The sequence below is a fragment of the Cyprinodon tularosa genome, unplaced genomic scaffold (genome assembly GCF_016077235.1).
Source record: "Cyprinodon tularosa strain WSP-4 unplaced genomic scaffold, ASM1607723v1 ctg56, whole genome shotgun sequence".
Lineage (NCBI taxonomy): Eukaryota > Metazoa > Chordata > Actinopteri > Cyprinodontiformes > Cyprinodontidae > Cyprinodon > Cyprinodon tularosa.
In genome coordinates, this window is record NW_024039296.1 from 2,019,212 (window position 1) to 2,040,851 (window position 21,640).

Here is a 21,640-nt window from a genome sequence, read left to right on the forward strand (position 1 = left end):
AAGGACAATGTGATTAAAAACAGGGTGAATTGGTTCCCTGCCTATTGCTGAGATTTTTGTGTGCAGAATCTTTCAAGGATCTTAATTTTATCCAATTTGATCTATTCCAAAACCAGTTTTGATGTCTGTTATTGAGAAAGTCACTGTGAGATTAGATTAGATTAGATTCAACTTTATTGTCATTACACAGGTACAGGTACAAGGCAACGAAATGCGGTTTAGGTCTAACCAGAAGTGCAATAGCAGCAAGTGCAGGATAAAAAATGGTTCTATAAGTACAGGACATGGGTTTCTACTGAATAAATATAGAGATGAATACCATTATAAACAGAATCTCACTAATAGATTTGTCCTATGAATATAATATATAGATAACTAGTGTTATGAAATGGATATGTACCGAATATAATATACAGGTGGATATTACTATAAGTAGGGTTTTTTCAGATATGTACAACAGCATAATATACAGATGATTGTTTTTATAACAGAGTTTGCAGGTGAATATGTACTATGAATATTGTACTATTACTATAAGCAGAATTATGAGCATAATATACAGATGGCCTTTACTATAAAATAAATAAATAAAATTTGGACCGAAGCTATCTAAATTAAAGTGCAGTGGAAGGTAATTGTATATTACAGTTAAAGTACGGTATTGCAAATGTATATGTAAACAATTGGTACTGTGAATAAACAGTCGGTAGTGCAAATCAATATTCAGTCAAAATTAAGTTTAATTTTGAAGTATTTTCACAATTGAAGACTGTGCTTTTAGAGGTGGTTCTCTATCATTCTCCACTTAGTACTGTAGTTAAACACTCCCTCAGCATGAGTCTGCTACCATCATGCTAACACTTGGTCAAGGTTGACTTGTTTGAAAAGAAAAAGTCAAACTTTTTGGACTTTTTCTTAAAAAAAGAGAGTCCTTAGTCATTGCCTATTATGAAAAAATAATATACATTTTAACCACACCTGGATGTTACCAAAACCTAAAAAGATGTTACCAACAAGGACTTTTTCGCAAACTCCTAACACTAGTTGTCAACATCATCCTCAAATTCCACTGCCCTGCATGACCTCCTCAGCCGCCACTGAGTTCTCCAGAAGCCTGTCCATCAGTCTTTCGTATTAGTCATGTGTATGGCAGCAAGTAGACACCGAATAACAGTACTTGAGGACCAAGATTTAGAACCACGTTTACATGTTTCATTATTTCTACAGTATTATTCAGAAAATTCCTTTTTATCTGGAGAATTTAAAAAAATGACCAATTATTCCTCTTAATTGGGAGGAACATGGCCCATTAAAACTGGTTAAGAAATTAGTTTCTTTGAGGTGCCCTATTTAATTTGCTTTTATTCCACAGTGATTTGAAAGATTTTGAACTACATAGACTCATCCTAATTAGTTGTCTTTAAATTGGCACCAAATGTTAGCTTTTTACAAGTTACTTCCTCAATTGCTTTTGATATATTGCTCCTAAACCTGCTGTTAACTACATTACTTCCTATAACTTCTCTGAGCTGAGACCAGGAGGGAATATGACATTATAATTAAGTTTTACATTTTTCAAAATAAAGATACATATAAAACAGTTGAAATACTAGTTCAATTGGGTTACGGAGTGTTCAGCCACTAATGGCTTCATGTTAGGATGGTGGGTTTACTTGTCTGGATAGCAGCAGTGAAGCAGTGTAAAACACAGTGTTCCCCAAAGCAGGATTAATTATATTCTATAAACTTCTAGTTTGGTTCCATTAGATCATAAGATATTCTCCCAGGAGGTTTTAGGATACTGAAATCAGACCTGGAAGTTTTCTGTGAAAGAACAGAGGTCTTTACTGGGGCTTTACTCCTTAAATTAAAAACATATTAAGCATGGGAAGTTGTTGACCCATATGAAATTTAATCCATACTTGTTGAAAGTTACTGTATTGTTTTTAGCCTTCCTTAACTGTATCCTGAGTAGTATCTTTATCAATCTTTAAGAAGTAATTAGTTTTTTTGGCCCTTTTATCTAAACATATATCAAATAAATGATCAGTATGTTTAATGTGGTCATGGTGAGTGTCTAATACTGTGGAAAGGGTTATACATTTTCCACTATTAATAAAGAAAATATCAGGAACATCGGTCCTATCTCTGGCAGTCTACAGGTAGGAGGCAGGGTACATCTTGGACAGGTCGCCAGTCTGTCGCAAGGCAACACATAGACAAACAACCATGCACACACACACTCACCCTTAAGGACAATTTAGAGAAGCCAAATAACCTAGCAGTCATGTATTTGCACTGTGGCAGGAAGCCGAAGTACCCGGAGTGAACCCATGCATACAAGGGAGAACATGCAAACTACCGGTACAAGTCGGTAATTGAGCCCAAAACCTTCTTGCTGCAAGGCAACAGTGCTAGCAAAAGTGAATTAGCAAAATTATTGTCTTCATCTAAGCCTTCAACTTGTATGTTAGATCCAGTTCCAACCAGGTTATTTAAGGAGGTATTCCCTTTGATCTCCTCCTCCATTTTAGATGTGATTAATCTATCTCTGTTACAGGGATATGTACCTAAAGCTTTTAAGGTTGCTGTAATTAAACCTCTGCTTAAGAAACCTTCTCTTGACCCAGATGACTTGGTTAATTATAGACCTATATCCAATCTTCCTTTCTTATCCAAAATTCTTGAGAAAGTAGTTGCCAAACAAGTTTGCGATCACTTACACCATAATGAACTTTTTGAAGAGTTTCAGTCTGGCTTTAGAGCTCATCATAGCACTGAAACAGCTCTGGTGAAAGTCACTAATGATATTCTCATGGCCTCAGATAATGGACTTGTATCTGTGCTCGTCCTGTTAGATCTTAGTGCTGCATTTGATACAGTTGACCATAATATTCTTTTAGAAAGACTTGAATATTTTGTTGGAATTAAAGGAACAGCACTAGACTGGTTTAAATCTTATCTATCTGATCGAATTCAGTTTGTTCATGTTAATGACAAATCTTCCACATGCTCACAGGTTACCTGTGGAGTACCACAGGGATCAGTGCTAGGACCAATTCTCTTTACTTTATACATGCTCCCAATTGGTAGAGTTATTAGACAGCATGGGATTAATTTCCACTGTTATGCTGATGATACCCAGCTATATCTGTCTATAAATCCAGATGAAGCTAACCCATTACATAGATTACAGGCATGTCTTGAAGACATAAAAACCTGGATGACTCTTAACTTTCTGCTTCTGAATGCAGACAAAACAGAAGTTATAGTCTTTGGACCAGAGTCTCTGAAAAAGAAGCTGATTAGCCAGTCACTTCATTTGGATGGGATTAAACTGATTTCAGATAATAAAGTAAAAAATCTTGGTGTTATTTTTGATCAGGACCTGTCATTTAAATCCCATATCAAAGAGGTTTCTAGAATATCCTTCTTTCATCTGAGGAACATTACAAAAATTAGAAATATCCTGTCCAGGGGTGATGCTGAGAAACTAGTCCATGCATTTGTTACTTCAAGGCTGGACTATTGTAATTCTTTACTATCAGGAAGTCCACAAACTGTAGTTAAAAGCCTTCAGCTGATCCAAAATGCTGCAGCCAGAGTTCTGATGAAAATTAAAAAGAGAGATCATATCTCGCCTATCCTGGCTTCTCTTCATTGGCTTCCTGTTAAATCAAGAATAGAATTTAAAATCCTCCTTCTCACATATAAAGCCTTAAATGGCCAAGCTCCATCTTATATCAGAGATCTGATTGTTCCTTATGTTCCTAACAGAGCACTTCGCTCTCAATCTGCAGGTTTACTAGTGGTTCCTAGAATTTCTAAAAGTAGAATGGGAGGCAGATCTTTTAGTCATCAGGCTCCTCTCCTGTGGAACCAACTACCAGTTTTAGTCCGTGAGGCAGACACTCTGTCTACTTTTAAGGCTAGGCTTAAAACTTTCCTTTTTGATAAAGCTTATAGTTAGAGTGGCTCAGGTTATCCTGAGCTATCTATAGTTATGCTGCTATAAGCTTAGACTTTTGGAGGACATAGGGACCCCCATTTCATCATTCTGCTTCATTCTTTCTCTGTTCTCCTATTCTGCAGAATCTGTTAGTTCAATCTCTAACCTTCTGCTCTCTCTGCTTTTCCTCAGAGTAGCTTTGCCTCGTCTGTTCCTGTTTGGCTGTGACGTCATCCTGGAAAGAAACATCAGCTGTGCTGCTTCCATCAACACCCTTGTTTATAGATGTTGGAGATCGGCTTGTTTTCCAGTGTGGTCCTGTTTCTCTGACCGTGACTGAGTGGAAGTGCTCTCTTTGTCCTCTGGAATGGGAGCTGGCTCGGAGCTCGTCTGCCTGGCTGTGTGTTTCCTGGACGGGGCCGCCTTTTACAGCTGCTTTTTGTGTCTCTGCTTCCGTCTCCTTGAACCCCAGTCGGCCTCGGCAGATGGCCGCTCACGCTGAGCCTGGTTCTGCTGGAGGTTTCTTCCTGTTAAAAGGGAGTTTTTCCTCTCCACTGTCGCTACAAGCATGCTTAGTGTGAGGGATTGTATTTGAGTCAATGAGTCAATGCAATCAATTGGTTTTCCTTAGACAGAAAACTTTGTATCAATTTGACTGTATGATCTGGTTGAACTGTAAAGTGCCTTGAGATGACATGTGTTGTGAATTTGGCGCTATATAAATAAACTGAATTGAATTGAATTGCTAACCATTGCCCTAAAGTGCAGCCCTTGAACTCTATTTCCATTTTTTATTTGTGGTTTTCTCACATGGCATCTGAAATTATTTTAAAATAGAAATGTTAAACTTTGGCACTACCACTCCCATGACCACCACTTACGCCACACTGTTTGTTCAGTGGTCAATTTCTGACTTATTCCAATTTACCAAGCGGTCCCCGTGCAGAACCCATTGGTTAAGCAGTGGGGATGGTGATGTTGCTGCACATTCAAAGCAAAACCCAGAGAGAAAAAAAAAGGAAACCTGATGATAAAAGAAAGGAAGGTGAGACAAAAAAAAAAATAAAAAATAGGCACATTAATGAAAAGTAGAAGACAGCAGATAGAGAATGATTGAAATATTACCCAGAAATGAACGTTGTATATTTCACTTTATTAGTATTTGGAAAATCTAATTCTAATGGTTATTTTTTTTTCTGCTCTTTCTTAGTAAATCCACCTGTAAATAAATATTGAAAATAACAGTGTTTCCTATACGGGCTTTTCAAGTTCTGTTTTATATTTTAAATTAATAGTCTACTTGGCTGCAACACTTTTAATATGCAGTAACTAACCACTTTGCAGACTGCACATTTGAAAATGGAGGTTTACACAGAAATAATTTTTCTGAGCAGAATACTTGATGATGATTGATTGCTTTAGAATTTACTATTGTCTTGATATGAGTGTGTACATGGGCGATTTACATACAAAAAAAGTTTTATATCTGGTTCTAGGAAACTTAAGCATATCACAGTCGATTTAAACACATAAAACATAATTTTGTTACAACAACATTTTTGCCGAGTATAAATGCTGAGTGATTAGAAACTTTTGAAAAACATTTAACAGAGTGGCTGGTAAGAAAAAAGTTACCATCAAAGCTGGCTAGTTATCATAATGTATAGGGATTGAGAAGCAAAAACTGGGGGACATGTATGTTCCTCATTAAATCTCCAGTTACATTGTATGAAACTTCCAGAAAATATGTTTTCATTTTTTTTATGTGTGTTTTCTGGAGAAGGTGAACCCCAACAATTGAGCATTCTAACAGAATCCATGTTAGGATACATGCATAGGGACTGGGTTTAATTTTAATTCTGCCTTAGAACACTGATGTGGATGAAGAATCTGATCAAAGTGTCCTCAAAATTAAGTTGCTTATGACAATGTAGCTGCAGTTTGCAGACCATCTTTAGCTTTTATGGGATAACAGATCCAAACTTATGGCCATGACCTCTGCTTCTTTTCTAAACAGTTTTTGTACATCTTTTTCAGCTGGTCAGAGACCCTGCAGAGAAATGTTAGTGGTGCACCTGCTAAATGGTAGACCTATTATCTTAAACATTAAGAATTGGAACTGTCTATCAGAATGAGGTCATTTCATAATGAATCCAGAATGTGATGAGGTTTTGATTTTAGCCAGAAGCATTTTTATGTTCAGTTCTAAAAGAACTTAAGAAAAAACACCACTTTTTTTTTCATTTTGATTAATTCCCCTCCAACTATCTTTTTTAATACTTCCCTCTTCCCACATAAACTAGTTGTACTTTTCTTCTCCCCAGTTTTCCTTCTGGCTAAACCGTCGGCGTCTTTTCATTCCCTGGTGGTCACTGTGCAGCAAATTAGAGCTTGGGCTGCCCAGTCTTCATTAAAGGCTTTAACAGCCAGTCAATTAGGAGCCTTCTCCTGACATCCTAAACACATACATGCAATGAACAGACTCATCTACTAAACCACGGTCTATTACACAAAAGACAGCTGCTCATAATACCCCTGAGGTCAATTCAAGAGTTACAGAAATAAGTGGCTGGAGTGTTAAAGAATCAGCATTTAGATCCACTAGTTCTGTAGGAAACAATTATTTAATCGTTTTCTCTTATAAACCCATTTTGAGTTATTAAGCATGTGCCTAATTTAACTTTCCATGTGACATACATTTAAGCTTGTATTTAACTGTAGCAGCTAAAATGTTCTATAAAGAACATGATGATATGCAGACATTACAGTGAAATCTTTCAGTTATTCCCGCTGATAGCGACCATTAAATTCTGTTTTGATGGAACCGTAAGGACCAGCACTTTAAAGCCCTTCCTTAGTCATTCATGTCATGAGTGCTCAGTCCTTCACAGAAGGCTGGTTGTATTGATTGTTTGTCATACTTACAGTATGGGTCAAGAACTCACCCACACAACATAATGTATGCAAATGTGTATATGAGTATTGAGTACTTTACTTCACTTATTTACTTTAATTTACTGTTACTAATGAAAAAAAAGACTAAGTCACTAGGCAAAGTGGGACAATAAAATGTACTCAATTGCAAAATATTCAGCTCTAAAGTATTATGTTTAATGTTTATGATGACAGAAAGTAAAGTCCAGTAGATGTTTTAAAACTTTGTGTTTATGCACGTAAACAGGCTTCAACTGGCTCTATAATACATACAGAAATAAGGCTTTTCAGGCAACTGAACAGGAATAAAATATAATTTTAAACATGAGTCACACCATTCCCAGATAAAAGTATACCATGCAAGTGAAATTAAAATAACACTGAAGAAGTAAAAAGCAATACATTGAAAAATAAGGTAACCAAATGTAAGTCCGTGTTGTTGGTGCTTCATTAGATTAGAGCTGCTTGTAGTAACTGACATGGATTAAGTCTTAGCTCCTGGACATAATGAGCAAATCACAGGAATGATTAACTATCATTGTATCTGACAACTTGCCACCTTCCTTCAGTCTATGTGAGTAATGAATGCATGCTGAGCACCATCCCACATTACAGCTCTGGAGCCAATCAGAATCTCTTTTAGCTCTCCCGCTGCATCCCTGCACAAAACACTAAGTCCTTTCCTGCAGAAGAGATTGTGCACTTAAGAGAAGTAGCTGTAACTAATTGAGTTGTAGTGATGGGCCGTGTTCGATTGCAAATAAAGTAGTGTTGCTACTATGTGAAGAGTAATTAGCTAGATACTCCATTACTGAAAAAATATCTCTGTTGCTAACCCACCTATAATGTTACGCTGTTACTCCCAACTCTGAAAATTGTGTCTCATTACAACCGCAGACTTCTTTGTATTGTATTGGGGTTTTTGACCAACACCAAGTAGTGCATAACTTGGACATGAAAGGAAAAGGAAACATGGTTAAGATTTTTTTTATTAAACTTATGCAAACCAGCTAAAGTTCAGTTAGAATTTTTCAGTTTAGGTAAAAGAAAATATGTTTGCACTTTATTTTGGCAAAGGTTTAACACTGGCTTGCTATGGTGAGTTTGGTATAATGTGAAAAGACATTTATTATAGGTTGAGACTAATTTTGCAGTGTGCTGTGTAGAACTATTTTTCTTTATAAATATACAAACCTGAGATTTTAGATATTTAGAAAAAGAACCGGCAGCACATTTATAGGTAACACGCAACACATCTCTGCAGCTTAAACTTGGATATTCTTATCTTGCATTTTCTTTCACAATTCTCTGATTTTTTTTAACCTTTTTAAGTCCCCTCTTGCCTAGCTGCTTTTCCCACATCTCTCTGAACTGAGGAGTGAATGCTTCACAAACAATGTTCTGAAGGAACAAAAAGACAAAATACTAAAGACACTCTATAGAGTATGTGCCTCTGCAGCTTTGAAAGAGATATTAAAATATCCCTTCCAGAGAAGCCTCATACATGTGGAGAACAGTATACCAAGAGGAATATAAGGAAGAAAGATTTTAGAGCAATTAATCATCTTTTTTAAACAAACAAAGACATAACAACTTAAACTTTAAGGAAGAAAAACTAAAACAGAACTAAATTAAGGATGAGCTGAAAATGGGAGCAAAAAGCCCAGATCAGTTCTTGTCAGCCCGATATGTTAAACATGACCTCAACAAACCAAGAACGGGGAATGACTATAAATAAATTTCAAAGATGTAATTTCTAAAGTATAAAATATTTATGAGTTATATATTATGAGTCATGTTCCAAAGTGGAGCCTCTCAACAGCTTGTTTAAGTAACATTTAATGTCTTTATCAGCACATGAAAGCAGAGGAATAACCTGAAATTATTGCTGCCTTAGTCTACAAAAAAAAATCCTCCAACCCTTTCTATTCTTAAAATATTGCTGTGGTTGTCCAGAATGGAATGGTCGCTGAATGTGAATAGCTGCGAATTTGTTATGGTTTGACCAGATTGGTAGCTAGTATCTGCTTAGAGATGTTACAGTTATTGAAAGGGATACAGTAGTAATTTTGCTTTAAAATTGGATCCGACAGACATTTATCATGCAGAAAAAATGACATTTATTTATTTCCACATCAATGAGGAGTTTGTCAGCTGTGTTAATCACATAGGACCATATGTTCAGAATGCATGTGAATTCACAACTGTGGAGAAAGCATTTGTTGGCAACAAATGTGTGAAATATAAGTGTGGAAACATACAGCCTCGCTATAATATCTAAACAAATATCAGCTGCAGCATAACCAAGACTTGGATTTTTCCATAAAAACTTTGACTTCTTCCTCAGGTCCCTTTGTAGCTTAATGCTACCTTCCCACCAAACGTGATTTCAGCAGCAAAGAAGTACCTGCTGCTGGATTTTTGATGCTTGTACACATTAAGGTCAAACGCTCCTCAAGAGCATCTTTGATGCTCCTAAAGCGCGTCCAGTAAAGTGTGTTAAGATGCGTCTAATGCTGGTGCTGCTCCTGTGTACAAAGGCAGAGAGCAGCATTGCTATATTTGCTGTGATAAGTGGATAGAAAGTAGTTTTTATATTTTTTTAAGAGAGAAACTCAACCTCAAAACATCATCTGTGCTGTCAGATGATGTTTGAGTACGACATTCCAGAAAATCAAAATTGGTGAGGAAGCACTTATTTGTTGATTTGGATGCTTATTGCCAGTATGATGGAAAGATAAAAAGCACTGCTCCTCATTCTTGAAGATGACAAAAAAAAATTTGTGTTAAAACCAACTGGTATTAAGAACTGGTAATAACTTCATCCACCTTGACAGTCATTACAATGTCTAGTAAAATAGGAACCACATAAGAGAGAATGCAGGCTGTTTTGTCACATATATAACCCAGTCTGCAATAATTAGAAATACCAGTAGCTCCTTCATTATAGTTTCATGTCTTTTCTTTCAAACCAGAATCAGAGTGAGGCACCTTCATCCTATATTTTGTCAAATTATTGATCTGATTTCAAATCAACTTGTTTATTTTTCCAATGCCTGGGATTTTGCATTTTTTGGGGAGGATTTCCCTCTTTGCTAACATTGTGATGCAAACAATCTTGCAACTTTGCAACCTGTAAGAAAGCTGAGCTTTGATACTTCAGAGTAACTATATGTGTGACCACTTTTACTATAATCTTTCGGTGCTGTAACACTACAATTTCCCCATTGTGGGACAATAAAGGGATTTTCTATTGTATTCTATTCTTTTCTATTGTATAACTTAAGTTAGGTGTGCCTCCAAGGAGACTGAAACTTTAAAGTGAATAAAGGTGAATGAAATAATGGATACAGGGTACATCTATTTCTTTTACATGTTTCCCCTTTAGGTGGCTCTTCTGTTTGAAAGTTTATGATACAGGTGGAAATTCGTTTTGTAGCAATAAATGGCAGAGCTATACAAACCTTTCCCCTGAGCAGGCATAAACTCAATAAAGAGTATTTATAAAACCTGTTTTATCACATGTTCAAAGCAAAAAGTAATGAGCCACAATGAAAGTGTTACAAAGTCCTTAAAAAAGAGAAAACACCAGCTATTTTCAGGTGTTTGTTTCCTCCTGGAGCAAACTCCTCTGACAGGGGGGCAGTTAAAAAACTTCAGAATGAGCAGGTTTAACCTGGAAGGTAAGAATTGATTTTTGCTATGTACCATCAATACTCAGAAAGTTGGGACAACTTTCCCAATCTTTGAAGACTGAACCTGCACATCTGAAAACAAACTTTTAATTTCTGCAGTCTGGACACCCAAAAGCAAATAACTCACACTGCGATCATTTGAAAAAGTAAAACATTCCCTAATTAACTCTTCTGTGAATCTAATTTGAAAATAAAATAAGTATCTAAAGTAACAGCTCCCCTTTAGGGTTATGCATTGTTTTTGAAAATGTTTCAGAAGTTTTCTAAGTTGACCTTCACTCAGATGTATGTTGGAAAATTTTTACAGCAAGTTTTTACAGTTTGAGCCCATGGTTCTCATTAGACAAAATCTGAGGCAAATGAGGCGAAAATACAGAAGGTGTTTGCTTTTAGTTGTGCCTCTTCATTATCTGAGATACTCTAATTTATTATTTATTATTATTACTCTAATTTATTATTATTAATATAATATTATTGAAAAAGCTTTTTTATCAGGATGATTGTAGAGACACAAAATAAATTATGTTTCTGCAGTAGCTTGGTTTGTTTTTGTGCTTTCTACTTAAATATATTTGATTAAATGTGCTTTTAGACTGTATTTGTGAGTTTATGATATCATAGGAGAAAAAATAACCATATCACAGCATGTCACTGTCAAGTGTTGTTTGTCATTTCTGAATCTGTCCTCATTTTAAAATATCTAAGTCTGTGTTTTATATGAAATGGAGGAATATTTCTGTGTAAAAGGACCTGAAAATCAATGACACATCTACATATTTCCTTATGCAGTCTTATTGGTTATTTAGTTGAATAACAAGAACAGCCTGCAAAGATTTATCAATATTAATGTATCACATTAATATTCATAGAAAACTATTCAGTTATATAATTTCACTACATATACTAGTTTTATTGAAGCCAAAGAATTAATGTGATCTTTGTGCTGAGGTGAGCCGTGTTTGTCAAGGTCAAGTAAGAGCCCTTTTCTCTCTACAATTGAACCTTTCTTCATGGGATTTGGATCACGATGCAAATTAACAAAATGCTGTATATAAGGCGCTTGAATAAGTTATTCTCGACATCTACCTGAGGCAGTTTTCTGCGCCCATCTGACCAGTAAAAGAACTCACACCACATAATTCACACATCACAAACCTTTTCGGATGTTACAAATCGAAAGTCAAATTTGTTTTCTAAACCATATACTGTACATGTAATATAATGTATATATATAATGCAACCAAGTACCTTCAGAAGTTAAAACAAAATAAAGAGAGTCCACCTGTGTCTATTTTAATCTCAGTACAAATCTAGCTCATCTGTGAATGCCGTGGAAGCTTGTTGGACAGCATTAGAGAACAAAACAAAGACAAAAGGAACTCCAAAATTATAGAGCCCTGTTTAATCTGTCATTTGTAATTAAAAAGTGTATAGCAGAGGTGCAGGCCTACCAAGGCATGGCTATCCAGCTATTACCAATTAAAACCAAAAGAAATCCAAATCCATCCCATTCAGCTGGTTTATTCACAACAACAGAAAATGGAGCAGCACTAAAATTCTCCAAACTGATTTTCTATTTTGAGTTTAAGCGCAATTCTTTTTGTCAGCACAAGCAGCAGGTGAGGCAGTGAGCCATCCTCTGTTTGCCTGTAAATGTGACATGCAGCAGGTTTACTTCTTGGTTTTGTTCACTTTATAATCTGCTTACCTTCTGAACACTAAACCAGGATTCAGCTGCAAGCAAACCAAATCCCATATTTTCAGGTGACAAGCTTTTTCTTGTGTCTTCCCCACCAGAGTTCAGATCAGCTTTTTTTTCTGCCCAAGTGAGGCAGACTATATAAAGAAAGGAAATTAGTTAAAATAAAAGCAGATTAGTCACCACTGGTCTTCATGTGGCATAAGGAATTTCAGGCAACAGTGTTAAATACCCATTCACTAACATTAGCCAATGAATTTACATTAGATTTTGTTAGTGGTGGTGAGATGAAGCCTCATGATGTTATGATCTGCTCTGATAGCTGGCCTTAATTGCTGATATCATTCACCTGCCGTTCCCTCCCGGCTGTCTAATTACTTCTTATCTCATCCACCTGCGGTCGGGGCTTTATATTCCGTCCGGCCCAGCTATCGAGGTCAGACCATTATTGGTTTTCTGTTTGTTTTTCTGTTTCGACTGTTAGACCATTTTTAGTTCTATTCATGGTTTCTGGCGGCCGGAGGAAAGAGAGTATTTTTGGTCTCTCTCGTCTTCTGATCGTGTCCTGTTCCTTCCCCGCGGAGTCCTCAGGGTTTTGGGGGGGATCAGTTTTAACCTGTTCTGTCCTGCTCTGCTCATCCTGGTTCAACATCTTGTCTCTGTTTCCTCTCAAACACCAAGTCTGCCCGCCTGCATCTCAGCCTGTTCTGCACCTGTGCGTGTCTGACTGGTCACGCTCTGGACTCTGTCTAACTCTGGATTCTGAACCTAACTGAGTGCTCTGAGGATTCCTGGAAGCCCGGATCACTCTGCTCCTGTTTGGATCAACCTCTGATGTACCGAGGTCATCAGGGGTTTAATGAACTGTTCCTGCCTGCTTTGATCTGCTTCTTGCAAGTTCTCCAGGGCTACAGCCCCAGGGACACTCTGGGTAACGCGCGCTGCATCAGTTAGCAATCCAGCGGCTGGATTGCGCCTCTATCAGGGATTAGACTGAACTGTTAAACCAGGTAAGTGACTCACTCTGATAATCATCTCCTGTCAGATGATCGTGGTCACTTTCCTGTGTTTGTCCCTCAACCAGAGTATCTGAGATTGGGCGGTGCCCCGCCCCCCTCCTGCAGTCGGCGTGAGCCACAGACCCTCGCTCCTGTTTGTTTTATTTTAATAAACATTTTGAACTTTCCTACTGGCTAGCTCACTTTGATTACTGGGTCCATCTGTCCCGTTTTGTGACACATGATGCATTGAACCATTTGGCCAAATTGCTTCAACAATCCCCACAGTTCATGAGGGTTCATGAGAACAACTACCTACTAATGGAGTGCATAAGTAAAGTTAGTAATATAATCTGTGATTTTTTGCAATTGGTTTACTTGTTGTTTTTTTCGCTATTTAAGTTCCTTTGAAATTGTTAATGATTGTTGTGAATAATAAAATCTTTGAATTTTTTTTATTGTAAATGTCTTAGAAGAGAACAATCATTTAAAGTACACTGTTTTCTGTGATTTTAGTGACATAAGCTTAAGCAGAAAGTAACATTACTTGTGCAAATTGGGCAATGATGAGCAAAACTAAAGGTGTTAGTCATTTTTGTTCAACAATAATAGTTTTTCCACAGTTTTGGGTTTTAATCGGGTTGAAAGTTATGTGTGCAACCAATCCTTTGGCTAAACCAACCAAACTAATTTAGCAGTGTTTACCCAATCAATAATTTTACTAGGGCAAACCAATACAAATTAGTCACATTAGCTAAAATACTCAAGTATCATCGCAACTTTCAAAAGTCTAAGGTGGGTCTCGTACCAAGAACCTCAAGATTTGGAGTCAATGTCTTACAGCTGAAACCAGTAGCAATGGTAACTGCTCACTGGAAAGCAATACTACTTAAGACTAATGTTACAACTGTAACCAGTGGCTTGCTAACAATTTGATCATTACATTATTTAATCTAACCAAAATGGTTTTAACCAACTAAGTTGGTTGTTTTTCCAACCAATCTATTCTTAGAATATTTCCAAACTCTATCCAAGTGACTGCAACTCTCCTACAAACTCCAACACCTTGACTGAGTAGTGAGACTGTTTCAAAGCCTGGTTAAGTTATCGCATGGTCTGAACCACTTTTTTTTTTTATTAAAGAAAAAAAAAAGCAGAACCTCTTCCTCAAGCATTTACGTGGTAACATGGTGGAGAGGCATCAGACATCATCAATTTTGGCCCCGCCACTAAATGAATCACGCCTCGACACACGCTTCGGGGAAACACCCCCTCCATTACTCGACACACGCCTTGAAGCCTTACCTCATCTCATAACATCACTAGATGTTGTCTAGGTCACACAAAAAAATACCCCAAAGGTTTAAATTTATGAGGCTTTGCAAAGAGTATATTCATTCTAGCCTGGAAAGTATGCAACAGTTTATGTAAGTATGCAGCCAGTTAAGTATATTTAAATGCATGTGGCCAGAGTATGTATGTGAGAGGGTGGAAGATAGTTGAAAGACAATTAGTGATGCTATTTGTTAGCTTGTAAGGAATGTGTTAGGCTAATATCCTGGGCACATGCATTAAAGGTACTTGTGGGGACCGAAACATTTAAAACAACTCAAAGTTACAAACATTACCTAAAAAGGGGTTTATATGAAAATGTCAGTTTTCTTATTTGTCACTGTCATTGTTTATTGATGATCAAAAGGAAAGCATGGAAAAGGATCTAGTTCCTACAGATTCTTGCACAAATTTGCTCGGATGAAAGAGATAAAGCTTATTATTTAGAGATTCACATCCCACCAGGATAATGACCCATGCCTCAAAAGAATTAGTTCTGGATGTATAGAGGTAAATTATTCTGCCCTGTCAGACATTAATAAAGACCGATTTACCTTCATTCTCAAAAGAAAAACTAAATTCAGTTTTAACGATCTGCAGTGACCAAAGTGAAAAGTCTGCCCAAGAAGAGGACTGATATAAGAAAGTATCACCTTACAACAATAGTATTTAAATTGATCATTGATTGATTTCCCAACCTGTATAATCCTTTTACTTTCCTAAAGCCCTCAACAAAACAACATACCAAATCTGAAACATCAACAATAAAACTCTTCACCTTTGTGACGCTTTGAAAAAAGACCGTCACTCATCGACCTTGACAGGTGTTACCTCTCATGTGAGCCACCAATCAACTGGATGTTTTTTTTTTTCTGTTTCCTCTCAAGCTTGTTTAGCGATAAAGTGTTGCCATATTTCAACGACCTTTGAAGTGTCATTTCCCCAACGATCAATTTGCTCAAAGGAGTGCAAAGTGTCAAGGTGATCACGTGTACCTGTGTCAGGGGCATGCTGGTGAGGGATCAAAGAGTAAAGGGACAAAGAGATGTAGCAACTTCTGTCAGACAGATAGATAGATAGATAGATAGATAGATAGACAGACAGACAGACAGACAGACAGACTCCCAAAATAGAAATAAACTTATTCAAGTCTGACACCATCCTACAATAAGTAAACTCTGTCCTAAGACGTGCTGCCACCAGACCTCTGAACATCAGTTCAACATCTACAGAACCTTCCTCCCTCGTTTTATTTCTCTTGGTGAGCCAAATGCTCATCTTTGCCTGACCAAACAAAAGTTAACCAGACAAATATTCCTCCGTAGTGCTGATGAATATCTAGGATCAAAAATTAAACAGTTCGTTATTAAAACTGTTTCCTAAACCAGTCACCCACTTTTTTTAACAAGGGGAAGAGAGGAGCTAGTCTGGGACATCCGATCCAGAGATGCTGTAGCGTTTCCTCAACCTGACAAAAGGCACACTGACTCCCTGATCTGTGATCAATACGTGCCACATATCTGTTTGTTGTCACGGCCCAGTGCACCAACCTCAACTGGAGATCCGCATTGCGTTTCTCTATGGGTGGTTTGTACAGAGACCTCCAGCTGCCCCTGGGAGATGAACCTGGCGCCAACACATCAAACCACCTCTAATCTCTCACCCCGGCCAGCATTTCACTGTTCAGGAACTTCATGGACACTGCATACAAACCCTTTTTTGATACTTCAGAGAACTTCCTCAGCTCAGGTGTTCTGAAAGATAACAGAAGTCCATCTTCTTCCTCTTGCTCCTTCAAATGGACAAGTCAGGAAGTCAATCTTTGTAGTCCTCTGCTTCTAATGCTCTCCTTAAAGAACCAGGAAGTCTGTTCATCACCTCCTCCACCAGTTTGTCCATGAGGCGCAGAGACTTAGTTCTGCATGGCTGTTCTTCAGTCATGCAGAACAGACTGGTAAAAACTGGAAGTCTCTGTTGCATCCATACCATCAGTTCAGGGTATCTGTGCTCAGTAGAGAAAACATTGTGCCGTCTGAAGCCGAAAAGCAGTTACGGGGCTCCTGAGGTCAATTAGCCCCTGACCCCCTTCTGACACTGGTAAAAACAGCACTGCCTATTTAATGCAATGGTATCCATCCCAGAAGAAATCCACCAGTCTCTTCTGTATCTCTTTAATAACTTTGCCTGGAGGAACTACAACTGTGGCACAGTGCCAGAGCATAGACGCAGCCAGATTGTTGGCAACCAAAGTCCTCCCCCTGTAGGACAACTGGGGCTGGAGCCATTTCCATCTAGCCCAGGGGTCTCAAACCGGTTCCAGAAAGGGCCCTGTGGCTGCAGGTGTTCTTTCCAACCAAGCAATAACACACCAGACTCTATTCATCTCATCAAGTAATCATGTTAAGACTGGACTTACTTGATGAGATGATTGAGTCTGGTGTGCTATTGCTTGGTTGGAAAGAAAAACCTGCAGCCACACGGCTCTTCCTGGAACCAGTTTGAGACGCCTGATCTAGAAAGTCTGGCACTAATTTCTCAACTAGACCTTCCCAGTTTTATTGCCGAATGTTTTCCTTTCCCAGAAACACACCTAAGACCTCCATTCCTTCTGTACTCCACTGCAGCCCAGCTGGTAGAGTTGGCTGCTCTTTATTGCTCCACTGTCCCAGTGGAAGTCCCTCACATTTTGACCAGTTGACCTTAGCAGAAGAAGCTTGTTTGTAGAATTTCAATTCCTGTTCAATAATCTGAATATCATTTTGACACTGTATAAAAACTGTAATGTCATCAGCATATGTTGACATATGTTGTTTGTGTTGTCTGCCAGGTTTAACCCTGGCAGACAACACAAACAATGAGACTCTGCCTGAGCTTATGCAAGAGAGGCTCAATAGCAAAAGCATAGCATCCCAGATAGGGGACATCCCTTCCTAATTCATCTCTGAAGATATACTGGGCTGCTAAATCCCCCCTCCTACATTTAACAGTACTGTAGCTGTTGAATATATCACAATGAAACAACATTTTCTCCAAAACCAAATGCTTTAAGTGTCAAAGGCCTTTTCTTGATCTAGAGAAAACAAACCCACATCAAGTTCCTGTAATTGAGATAAATTAATAATGTCTCTAAGCAAAAACAAATTATCCATTATTGTCCTTTCAGGGATACAGTATGGCTGAGTGGCGTGTATGGTTGTGTCCATACATTCTTTAAGCCTATTCACCAAAACTTTTGTCAGAATTTTAAAGTCTGTGCACAGTAAAGAAACAGGCTGCCGGTTCTCTAGGAAATCCAAATCTCCTTTCTTTGGCATCAATGTCAGGACTGCCCTCCTGCAGCTCATTGGTAATATCCCAGACTCCAAACATCTATGAAAAACTGCAATTAAATCTTTTCCATGTAAATTCCAAAATGTCTTAGAATTCTGCAGGAAGTCCATCAATGCCTGGAGACCGACCACAGCTGAGCTGGTTCACTGCTGCAGACAGTTCTTCCAAATTAATGACGGACTCCGGTGAGGCTGAAGATGCTTCTCCTAACCGAGGGAGTCCTTCCATTATCTCATCCTTACATTCAGAGTTGCAATCATCAGCACTGAATAGGCTGCTGTAGAGGTGTATGGCTACCTTCCTTATCTCTGATGGGTCAGGGGCCACAGGACCTTGAATTCCTGAGGTGCATCATCTGGTTCTGTTGCCTGAACTTTTTCTCCAACTTAAAAAAGAAATGAGTGGGTGCATCTATGTCTCTTAGAGCACCTTTAGCTTTCTCATACAAAAATCTATTTAAAGATGCCCTCTTATTTTCACAATTTGCATTATTATCATTATTATTATCTAATCCATTAATTATGCCCTCTTCCAATAAACTACATAGATACATAGATAGACAGATAGATAGGCTAAAGATATATATATATATATATATATACACTATATTGCCAAAAGTATTTGCTCACCCATCCAAATTATTGGAATCAGGTGTTCCAATCACTTCCATGGCCACAGGTGTATAAATTCAAGCACCTAGGCATGCAGACTGTTTTTACAAACATTTGTGAAAGAATGGGTCGCTCTCAGGAGCTCAGTGAATTCCAGCGTGGAACTGTGATAGGATGCCACCTGTGCAACAAATCCAGTCGTGAAATTTCCTCGCTCCTAAATATTCCACAGTCAACTGTCAGCTGTATTATAAGAAAATGGAAGTGTTTGGGAACGACAGCAACTCAGCCACGAAGAGGTAGGCCACGTAAACTGACGGAGCGGGGTCAGCGGATGCTGACGCGCATAGTGCGAAGAGGTCGCCAACTTTCTGCAGAGTCAATCACTACAGACCTCCAAACTTCATGTGGCCTTCAGATTAGCTCAAGAACAGTGCGCAGAGAGCTTCATGGAATGGGTTTCCATGGTCGAGCAGCTGCATCCAAGCCATACATCACCAAGTGCAATGCAAAGCGTCGGATGCGGTGGTGTAAAGCACGCCGCCACTGGACTCTAGAGCAGTGGAGACGCGTTCTCTGGAGTGACGAATCGCGCTTCTCCATCTGGCAATCTGATGGACGGGTCTGGGTTTGGCGGTTGCCAGGAGAACGGTACTTGTCTGACTGCATTGTGCCAAGTGTAAAGTTTGGTGGAGGGGGGATTATGGTGTGAGGTTGTTTTTCAGGAGCTGGGCTTGGCCCCTTAGTTCCAGTGAAAGGAACTCTGAATGCTTCAGCATACCAAGACATTTTGGACAATTCCATGCTCCCAACTTTGTGGGAACAGTTTGGAGCTGGCCCCTTCCTCTTCCAACATGACTGTGCACCAGTGCACAAAGCAAGGTCCATAAAGACATGGATGACAGAGTCTGGTGTGGATGAACTTGACTGGCCTGCACAGAGTCCTGACCTCAACCCGATAGAACACCTTTGGGATGAATTAGAGCGGAGACTGAGAGCCAGGCCTTCTCGTCCAACATCAGTGTGCGACCTCACAAATGCGCTTCTGGAAGAATGGTCAAAAATTCCCATAAACACACTCCTAAACCTTGTGGACAGCCTTCCCAGAAGAGTTGAAGCTGTTCTAGCTGCAAAGGGTGGACCGACGTCATATTGAACCCTATGGATTAGGAACGGGATGTCACTTAAGCTCATATGTGAGTCAAGGCAGGTGAGCAAATACTTTTGGCAATATAGTGTATATATATATATATATATATATATATATATATATATATATATATATATATATATATATATATATATATAAAAATCTATTTAGAAAAACATGCTTTAGATAAAAAAAAAATCTATTTAGAAAAACATGTTTTTCCTTAAACCCTACATTTGAATTCTACAGTAGTAATTTTTTCATCTTTTTTTCATGTTTTGTTTTTATATGCATTTTGTTCATGAAGTACTTAGTGATTTTTTTTAAAGGTAAAAGGTGTTATAAAAAGACAATATACTTTTTACCATATGGGACTCACCAGTAAGAAGAAATTTGTTAGTTTTTCTAAGTGTAATGCACAAAAATCGAAAATTAAATAAAAAAATTAAAAAAACATCAAATAATGCTGCTGAAATAAGAGATGTAAGAATTTATAAGGCTTTATCTTTACCAGGGTTGAACAATATGTGGAATCTGCTGTACACCTACATAACACGATAATTTAACCACCTCACCATGCATCCCCAGTAAGGCACCTTTCTTCACTATTTCTAACTCATTATATAAAGGCTCATCTCGTAGAGGGTTTCCCTGCACAGCCTTTTCCAATAAAAGCCAACCCCTTCCGATGTGTGAAGGTAGCTGACTAAAGCATTTTAAAATGAGGAGTAAATCATATATGGGTGAATGTCAGTGAATAAAAAGTGCTGAGCGGCAGTGAAGAGTTTGATTAGTGCCCATCCAAAGTGATGCAATCAGATGACAGCAGCTGTCCAAGGTGAAAATCAGGGTGTTGGTGTTGATGTTTATTACCTGAAGCTGTGTTGATGGTCCTAACGGCCTCTCTGGCACTCACTCTGTTGTTAGGGGGATAATCAGGGACTGTGTTTTGATAGCGCTTTTCTGGCATCCGTGGACTCACTTTGGCAGGTTGGTGACTGAAAGACAGAGACACAAAAAGGGAGATTGGGGCAGAGGGGGTTAGAAAAAAAAATAAAAACATTTATAGCAATAGCACCTGGAATAAGGAATAATAAAACTAATTGAGCTGATGAATTAAAGACAGAAAAGAAGATAAAAAGGGGTCCATGCAGAGAGAGGACGGACAGATGTTTTAAGCAAAGCAGAAATGAGCCAGAGACACGACCCAGTTTATTACAGCCACTGACAACCTGAGTGTTGCGCATTACAGTGTGACATGTCTGCACAACCATGATAAAAAAAACACACATGGGACAGATATTTAGAGCCATGCAGGCTCACCCCGACTGGCCGTGCTGTTCATCAATTGCATCCACTGCACTTTCCACCGAGCTCAGGAGTGACTGGATCTGATTGGCGGATTCTTTCAGTAGGAAGCGAGTCACAAATTGTTCTACATTGGTTCCTCTTTCGTATACCTGAGAAAGCAAAAACAGAAGATTTTAACCATAATTTAAGATTTTGCTACTAAAAGACACTGAAAAAGACACAAAAGAGTGAGTAGATCTTTAAGGATATCAAGGAGAAAATGTAACATTTTCTCCAGTTACTTTTGTAGGAGCATTGTTTAAGATTACCCTCCCTGCTTTTCAGCTAGAAAAAATTCTAAATGGACTTTTTGGATATTTCTCCAATAGTGAAGGTCCAAATGTTCAGGTTTACATATTAGAAAAGCTCCTTTCCTGTTTGACTCCAATTTTAATGCCCTTTTTACCAAATCTATGTTCTTCTTGTAAACAAACAATTTTGCAGCAATGCATTAACATGATTAACTTAATTATAAGTTATAAATATTTGTGAATAATGTTGATATGTTGTTAATAAATGATATAAAACTCCATTTCCATTTCCAGTTTTATTATATATTTATTATATATTAGATAATAACTTGCAACACTAA

General features: G+C 38.1%; 1 protein-coding gene across 2 annotated transcripts in view; it reads right to left on the bottom strand.

Annotated features, from left to right (window-relative positions):
- The window catches only part of necab2 (N-terminal EF-hand calcium binding protein 2), a 173,261-nt gene that overhangs the window by 58,934 nt on the left and 92,687 nt on the right, over positions 1-21,640 (bottom strand). For both annotated transcript variants that reach the window (XM_038305591.1, XM_038305590.1), the window contains exons 6-7: positions 21,022-21,158; positions 20,572-20,696 (exon numbers count right to left, since the gene is read on the bottom strand). In XM_038305591.1, the coding sequence (XP_038161519.1) occupies positions 20,572-20,696; positions 21,022-21,158 (262 nt within the window). The remainder of the gene's footprint in view (positions 1-20,571; positions 20,697-21,021; positions 21,159-21,640) is intronic.